This window comes from Acomys minous (genome assembly GCF_964271855.1).
Source record: "Acomys minous genome assembly, chromosome: 6".
NCBI classification, from domain to species: Eukaryota; Metazoa; Chordata; class Mammalia; order Rodentia; family Muridae; genus Acomys; species Acomys minous.
Genome location: NC_140487.1, coordinates 109,117,209 through 109,125,600, shown reverse-complemented (window position 1 = coordinate 109,125,600; position 8,392 = coordinate 109,117,209). Strand labels below are relative to the sequence as shown.

At 55.6% G+C, this 8,392-nt stretch overlaps 1 protein-coding gene across 1 annotated transcript; it reads right to left on the bottom strand.

Annotated features, from left to right (window-relative positions):
- Positions 1–701: 701 nt before the first annotated feature.
- On the bottom strand, positions 702–8,104 carry TENT5B (terminal nucleotidyltransferase 5B). Its single transcript, XM_084785276.1, is given in 3 exon segments — positions 702–1,610; positions 1,612–2,576; positions 7,796–8,104. Coding segments are annotated over 3 exon segments (1,281 nt in total). The 5' UTR covers positions 8,060–8,104; the 3' UTR covers positions 702–1,558.
- Positions 8,105–8,392: the final 288 nt, after the last annotated feature.

The following is an 8,392-nucleotide window of genomic DNA, read 5'->3' as shown; positions in this document are numbered from 1 at the left end:
TTTTTTTTTCCCACCCTGGCCAGAACCCACAGAGTCACCACTTCAGAGGAGCCTAATGAGGCTGAATGTGTTAAAGGCTTTGCAATCCCCAGATCAAAGAGGCAGAGTAAACAGTGGGCAGCGTCCAGAGGTGAGTGGCCAATGTCCTAGGGACCAGCTCCCGAGAAGTTGCACTCCTGGACCACTTAGCTGGCCCCATCTGGCTTCAGAGAGACCCTGCCCCTCTCCGAGGGACCTGTTTACAGTAACCCAGAGCATGCCCAGGTCCACTTGTTAGGGAGACCCTCCAGGCCCCTCTGCCTCAGCTGTCTTTCCTTCCAGATTCACCCTGCTTGCTTCCTGGGGAGATGAAGTGGGCAGATCTCGAGCTGGGCGTGGTGGCGCTCGCCTTTAATCCCAGCACTCAGGAGGCAGAGGCAGGCAGATCGCTGTAAGTTCAAGGCTAGCCTGGTCTACAAAGCAAGTCCAGGACAGCCAGGACTACACAGAGAAACCTTGTCTCCAAAAACCAAAAACCAAAACCCAGAGGTCTCGACTTGCTAAGACATAAAGGACCAGCCACGGTTCATACTTGTCAAGTTGTGTACAGGAGAGACTCCACAGCCACTCCTTACAACCCAAGTCAAACTCAGCCTGGGGAGGCAGTGCCAGCCAGCCCTATGCCACAGAGAGCCCTTCCCAGGAGAAAGATATAGTTATGCTCAGTGTAGGCAAGCTTTATTGGTGGGAAGTGTGCAGAATAGCAACAAGTCCAGAGGAATGGGAAAAGAGACGGGGCATGCCACCCTCCTGCTACGTGGAAGTCCTATAACCAAGCAAGTGGGGTGGGTGTAGACGGCTTGATTGTGGTAGCTTTCCACCCGGCAACCCCCAACACAAGTGCCCAGACAGCAGGACACCGGGGAGGCATGAGGAAGGGAGAAGGTGACGCATGGGGAGGTGCATGGCTTGCCATCCTATTCTGGCTATTTGGAAACTGTCCACTGTCTACCTCAGCCCACAACAAGTTCTCACAGCTCAGGGCAAGGACACAGGTTTCTGGAGACTGAATTCCCATCCCTCCGAAAATCCAGGAAGCTGCCCCGTGCCTTAGTTTACCTCTTCCTAATGATCACCGAGGTTGGACCACCAGGCTCTGTGAGTCACTCAGCTGGACCCCCCCCCCTCAAGTAAGTAGCCCTGTTACATAGTATATTTTAGCCAGTGCAGAGGCTTCCTGATCCCTGTGGGCTTCACCCCTTCTAGGCTATGGAAATCAACCCAACATGTCGCTACCACCCAAGGGGACTCTGTGTCTTCAAGATAAGCAGCCGCTGTGTCCCCACAGTCATACAGGCCCCAGAGTGTGGTGTGATGACCAAATGGACCTTCTGTTCAAAACCCCGACTTGGCTTCAAAGCCCATACGAAGCCTCGTGCAGGAAAGTCTGGTGTGTTCAAAGGCCCAGCCCTACTGTGCCGGGCCAGCTGGCACAGGCGGCCTGTGTCTGGTCACATCCTCCGCGCTACCTGCTCACCCCACCCGCACGAGGCTCATTCCCTTCTGGCTAGGATCAGAGTCAGTTGCAAGGCAGCCAGGTGGGATAGGAGTGAGCCCGGGGCAGCAGAGGCCATGGGGGTCACGTAGTAATTAACAGTGGCTGGTACAACCCCATCTGAGCCGGGACGTCGCCAGGCCAGGGCAGCGGCAGCGGCGGGGCCCTGCTCAGCTAGTGCCTGGAGAGCCAGCATGGTGATAAGGTCTAGCGTCTGGCGGCGCTCATGGTTCATGAGGCACACGGTGCTTTCGTTGACCACCTGATGTAGTGTTACAAGGCAAGCATACCGGCGGGCTGCCTCTGCTCCTCCAAAGTGAGCCTCCAGGTAGCGCTCCAGGATGCGCCTCTGCTCCACCAGGTCCGGGAAATCGATGAAGAAACGGGAACACATGTATCGCTGTAGGGCGCGAACGTCGGTGCTGGGCCTTGGCCGGAAGCCCCGAACCAGGAGGTGGCAGTATTTGAGGAGGCCACCGCCACGAATCTCCTCGGGGCTGCGGGTGGCGATGACGCGGTGCTGCAGATGCTCCAAGGCCTCAGCGAAGTCCCCATAAAGGCTCTCGCCTGTCACGGTTGGGTGGAAGGCCTCTGACATGGGTGTGGCCGAGCACTGGCCGAAGAGGAGCAGGGAGTCCAGGACGATCTGGAAGGAGTCGATGCTGAATTCGAACTGGCGCCTCACGGAGTCCACGAACTTGAGTTCCACGTTCTTACCGCTCTTGTTGGATAGCGAGATGAGGCTCCAGCGATCGAGGTCCGTGCACACTTTCACCAGCTTCTGCACGTAGGCCTCCTTGAGTGTCAGCGGCGTGATCTTGGCCCGGCTCACACCCGCTGGCAGGAAGTCCAGCAGGCAAGCCAGGACCACTGCCTTGGTCAGCTGGAAGGACGCCTCACTCGGCAGGTCCACTTGGAACACCAGGTCCAGGTCCTTGTAGCCGAGGCCACTCTCGGGGTGCAGCACGTGGCTGGCAGCTGAGCCGTGCAGCCGCACACTGTGTACTTGCAATCCCTGTTCCTCTAGGCTGCTGCGGACCACCTGCCAGGGAGAGGGGTGGGGGTGGGGTGTCAGGTGCCGGGGGCCCCCCTTAGGTCAGCACCACCAAAACTTTCCAGGATTAACAATCCTGCCACCCACCATTGTCACGGGTGACCTCTTACCAGCTTCTGTGTCTTCAAGAAACCTTGTAACTTACAGAGCCTCCATGAGATTTGCCAACCCTGACCCGGAGAAGGGTCCAGTTAAACGGGAGTGACTCAGAAGAGCAATAAAGTGACAAAGGCAAGCTGAGAACTTACTAAGCACTTGGCATTAACATACAACCTCACTTAATCTTTATAATTAGCCTGATGAGGCAAGGTTTATTCCTGCTTCACAGGTTGGGAAATAGAGGCACGGAGCAGCCTGAGAGCTGCCCAGAGTCACACAGCTGGTAAATACGGAGCCGGGCATTTGGCTCAGAGCCTTGGTCTTCCCACTGTGCTTTCCGACCTTCCTACTGCTGCAAGTCAAACACCTGGCATCAAACACTGTGTTTAACCAGCTTGGGGGGGGGGCAGCCTGCTTAGTAGCCCTCATCCCTTTACACATTAACTTCCTCGATAATCCCTTTTGAAGACGGCTGTTCCAGTGGACAGACGGAAGACTGGAGGTACAGAGGTGCAAAGAAATGCACCCAAGGCCATAGGCTACTTAGGCTAAGACCAGAGCCCAAATTGGCTAGATTTTCAAGTCCATATATGCTCTTTTTAATTTTTTGAGTTGGTTTTTTTTTTTTTTTTTGAGACAGGGTTTCTACATGTAGCTCTGGCTGCCCTGGAACTTGCTCTGTAGATCAGGCTAGCCTCAAACTCAAGTGATCTGCCTGCCAAGTGCTGGGATTAAGAGCGTGTGCCGCCATCTTAAATTTTTCAAAATAAAAAAAAAGATTTATTATTTATTATTTACATGTCCAGGGTTCTGCCCACATGTATGCCTGCACACCCAAAGCTGGCACTACATCTCAATATAGATGGTTGTGAGCCACCATGTGAGTGCTGGGAATTGAACTCAGGACCTCTGGAAGAGCAGTCAGTGCTCTTAACGTCTGATCCATCTCTCCAGCCCCAATTTTTTCAAATTTTAAAAGATTTATTTTTATATTATGTGTGTGTGTGTGTGTGTGTGTGTGTGTGTGTGTGTTGCCTGCATGTACACAGGTGCACCACCCACTGGAGGCCAGAAAGGGTGTTCAGATCCCTTGGAACAGAGGGGTTATGGGACGTCATGCAGGTTCTGGAAACAAGCCAGAACAGCCAGAACGCTTAACTGCAGGGGCCTTCTCTCCTGCCTTCTGACTATGGCACACATGCCTCTTCCCGCCCTCACAAAGAACCTGGGAAGCAAAATACTACAGGAACTTTCCAGATCCAAGCTGTAATCCCCAGCCACTTAGAAGGCTGAGGCAGGAGGATGTGGAGGACCCCGCCTGGAGCCACAGGGCTGATGGCATGGGGACACAACAGGGACAAGTAGGTCTTCTGGAACTTGGTTCTTACCAGGAGCCCTGGGCATCGGCACCCGTGGGAGAAGAGTGAAGCTGGGGGAGGGGCGTGAATACAGACATTAGGTTTCTCAGCAACCCCAAGCCCTTCACACACAGTCCTGAAAGTGACCAGGCAGCATTCCTGCCCTTAGTGACTCTGCAACCCCACCTCACTGCCAAGTCAGCGCCGGGCTCTGGGGCAGGTTGTTCCCCAGCCTCCCAGGGAATTACTGCAAAGAAGAACGCATCTTAAACGCTGAGGAGGCAAGCTGCAGTGGGGCAATCCGAGGCGGGCGGCTCCCTCCAGGAAGACTTCCGGAAGGAGTTGTCATGGTAATGGGGGTGGGAAAGAAAGGACTGGCCACCGGGAACCTTCAGCACAAGGGTGGGAAAGGGAGGAGTAGCGAGGTTGTTAGGTATTTAGTAAGCACCAGACACAGGACCTCAGCAGAATTGATGGTGGGGGTGGTGGGGTGGGGGAGGGGAGGGGGGAGGGGGAGGAGCCACGGACGCCATTCCCAGCATCAAATCCTAGCAGAAGTAACCGGTCAGCCAAAGGAGAGCCTACAGGGCCATGTCTATGTGATCTCCATGTTCCAAACAGGGAAACTTGAAGATCCATCCCAGCTATGGCTGATTCCAAACCTGCCTTTTTTTTTTTACTGCTGAGTGAGGACTGAACCCAGAGGTCATGGACTCGGAACTCACTCTCCACAGCTGACCCCTCTCCCCGCTTCCAGCCTCGTCTACCCCCTCTCTAGCACGCTCAGGCCCAGGTTTCAGAAGCAGCGGACTACGCACTTGGGTTCTAATCCCCCCTACCCTTTTAAAACTTCAGCTGGGCGTGGTGGAGATTGCCTGTGATCCTAGCACTTGGGAGGCTGAGGCAGGAGGATTACTGAAGAGTTAGAAACCAACCTGAGACATAGCAAGACTGCGTGTCAAAATTAAAAACCAATTTCTCTACTCCTACCTACCTATCTATCATCTATCTTACATAATTTTATTTTATTTTTATTTTTTTTTTAGAGACAGAGTCTCAGTAGCCCAAGTTGGCCTCAAAGTAGTTGAGGTTGACTTTGATCTTCCAATGTCCTACACCTCCATTTCCTAAGAGACGGAAACACAGGTGCAATGCCATACTTTTTTTTTTTCAAAGTGAAAATGAACCTCAAATCACTGAGGTTGGGGGTGGGAAGGTGGGGTGGGAAGTTACTGCGGCCATCATACAGCTCTTTCCTTGCACACCTTGGCCACTGTCCCCAGGTAGCCAGTAAGAAAGGCCCATCCCCCCGGGGTCCCAGGTGAGCTGACTGGGCCATAGTGCCAACTCCTGCTCCCCAGCTGATGCCCACCCCAGGGCATGGCATCTGGCCTGGTAAGCAGGTAGCAATCCCCTCATTAAATCCCCTGCGTCAGGGCCATGGGGCCAGTTTTGTCAGCCAACCATTGGCTGTTGTCTCTTTCCCAGGTGTGACTATAGCCAGTTTGACAGGTGGCCACCAGATACTGCCACACCCAAGCACTGCAGGGCAGTTTGCAGTCTCCCAAATCAGACTTGCCAGCCTCGGAGGTGGGGGGTGGGGGGGCAGTGACTGTCGCCTCACTTCCTTTCTCCCGGGTGAGGCGCTCAATTCCCCAAACTGCTTGGTCCAAGGCTTCTCTGCTGAGACCTCCGTCAGGAAGACTGAAGAAGACTTGCAAAGCTTGCAGGAGCCAGCCCTCTGGCTGCAGCTGGGGAGGTCAGATTGTTCAGTTCAATTCTCTGAGCCCAGAGAAAGCAAATCGCTCGTTCAAGGGCACAAAATCAGTAACTGGCTAAGCTTCAACTAAACCTGGTCTCCAGGGCTATATTGGAGGGGGCTCCAGTAAGAACACGGGCACAACAAACAAGGATGTATTTCTCTGTTGCCCTGGAGGAGGAGACCTGGCTGAGCGGAGAGGCAGAAGGCCCCTCCCTCTCCCTACCCCCACCCCTCATATCCCAACGGCTTCAAAGCTTTTGGGGGACCCCCACCGGGAGACAGACTGGCGGCATAGGCAGTCGGGATATTGCCAAGTAGTCAAATCCATCCCATTGAACAGATAGATGGGGCCCACTAAGCCCACGGGGGTGGGGTGGTTAGGGTGGGAGGGAGGGGTTAACAATGAACCCCAAAGCCTGACTTCTCAGTGTAGCCACCCCCCCAGGCCTCTGCCACCCCTCCACTCCACAGCCAACAGCTTCCTGGTCTGGGATGACTGTGCCCCCAGTTTAGGAGGACCATGCCATGAAATTGGCTCCCACTGACTCACTCTGCCCTCACATGACTGGGAGACAGAGGTCATATTTGTGCTCTTAGTGTCCCGTGTAGACACTTGTCACGCTGGGTACCCTCTTTCCTTCCATTCATGCCTGAGTTTACTGTATTGCAGGAAAGCTAGCATCGTGGTGAGATACACCTGTAGCCCCCTGGCTACTCAGGAAGCCAGGGGCAGGAGGGTCATTTGAGCCTACAAGTTTGAGAGGAGCGCGGACAAAACACAGGAAGACCCCATTTCAAAACAAAACAGGCTAAAGCTGGCTTCCTAATAATCTGGAGGGCAGCGGGAAAGCGAGGAATGTCTCAGCCAGCCACACTGGGACAGCCAGTGAGTCAGCCCAGGAGAATCTGTCCCCGCCCTCTCCTTCTTATTCCTTGCTCCTAGGAAGGGAGGTTAAGACTATGGGCGGCCAGCAGCCACCCTCCCTCTCTGTTGGAGGCTATCGGAGCAGGGACCATGTCCAATTTACGCAGCTTGCCTGTAAGGGCCCATGATTGGCAGTAACACACAGGAACCATCACTCGGCTTTTCTGGTTTCCATTATCGGGGACTCCCCTAAGCTCAAGGTGTCCAGCTTGGGAGCCTGGGGAGGGGCGGGGGGCGGGGAACTCTTGAACTCCTAGGGGGCGTTAAAGATTCCCTGAGCTTGACTTCCACCTCACTGGGTAGCCTGGGGTAGCCCCCCTCCCACACGAGGCCTCAGCTAGAAGGGGGGGGGCGGGTGAGAAGGGGCACCTTCTGGTATTTCAGAATACCTAAGTGCTGAGGCTATAACCGGAAAGAGCAAGTTTGGGGTCACACAGGGTTAGGGAAAAGGAAGAGCTGGGGTTCTATGGAGGGAGCAGCTGCCAGAATCTGATCCCCGGAGGGAGATGGTGCTTTGGGGTCTAACCCTTGGACTGGCCTTCATCACCAGTCTTAAGGGAGGAGGAACACCCAAAACGGAAATTTGATGCTATCTTCAGGGGTTGGGGTTTCCTGGTCTGGCCACAACACGTAGGAGGCAGGGAGTTTTCCCAAGGATTTCTGGGCTGTTTCACCTAGGCAAGGTTTCTTGAGCCAAGGGCTTCTGTGACACAAAAGGGCAGAGTGTCCCTAGAAACCTTAGGGTGTAGGAGGAGGTGCAAGGCAGTGGAGTAGAGGAAGAAAGCTATTTTGTAACCAAGCACACACATTCCTTATTGGAAGCTGCCAGGGCACTCCCCCATCTGATGCCTCTCTCATCTCTCCACCCTGCCGCCCAGCCAGAGTCTTGGTGAGTGGTTCCCAGGGAGTAAGGGCTCCCCAGAAGGGTGAACAGGCAAGCTCAGCAGGGTGCACAAAGAACCAAGCTGGTAGCCCGGGTTCCCAATCCCTAAGGTTTCCTAAAGACCTGGCCAATCGCAGACTCCCGGCGGACCGCCCCTCGACCCTGTCAGCGCCCCCTCACCTGCACGATCTGTTGGGGTTGCACGCTCAACGTGGGGAAGTTGCCTCGCCCGTGAATAGGAATTGGCTCTTTCAGCAGCGCGTCCAGCCGCTTCACCTGTGGCCAGCTCAGCCGGCTCTGGTGACGACCCAGGCAGGCGGAGGACGCCTCCGGGTCCGGGCCGCCGCCGGCCGCCCCAGCCGTGGCCACTGTCGAGGCAGCATCCGTCCCCACCTGCGCAGCTGGCTGCTCCGGGCTCTCAGCTCCACTCTCCGACGGCATCATTCGCCCGACCCCGGCGCCCCGACGGCAGAAACCCGGGAATGGTGAAGGCGAGGAGGGCAGGGAGAGTGGCTGCGCACGGGCCAAGGCGGGGTGCGGGGGGGACCCGGCGGCGGCGAGGGAAACCCAGGGAACACCTCCGACAGCGGCGAGGACTAACAGACCTTAGAGCCAGGTGGATGGGGGCCAGCTGACACTTATAGGCCGCGGGCCGCACGCCCATTGGTCGGCACAGCTGTCACACAGCGAGAGCTGCCCCGCCTCTCGTCCCTCCCCCGGCCATTGGCAAACAGTTTTGCAAAGGAATCGCTGGCTCCCAGGGGTTTCTGATTGGTT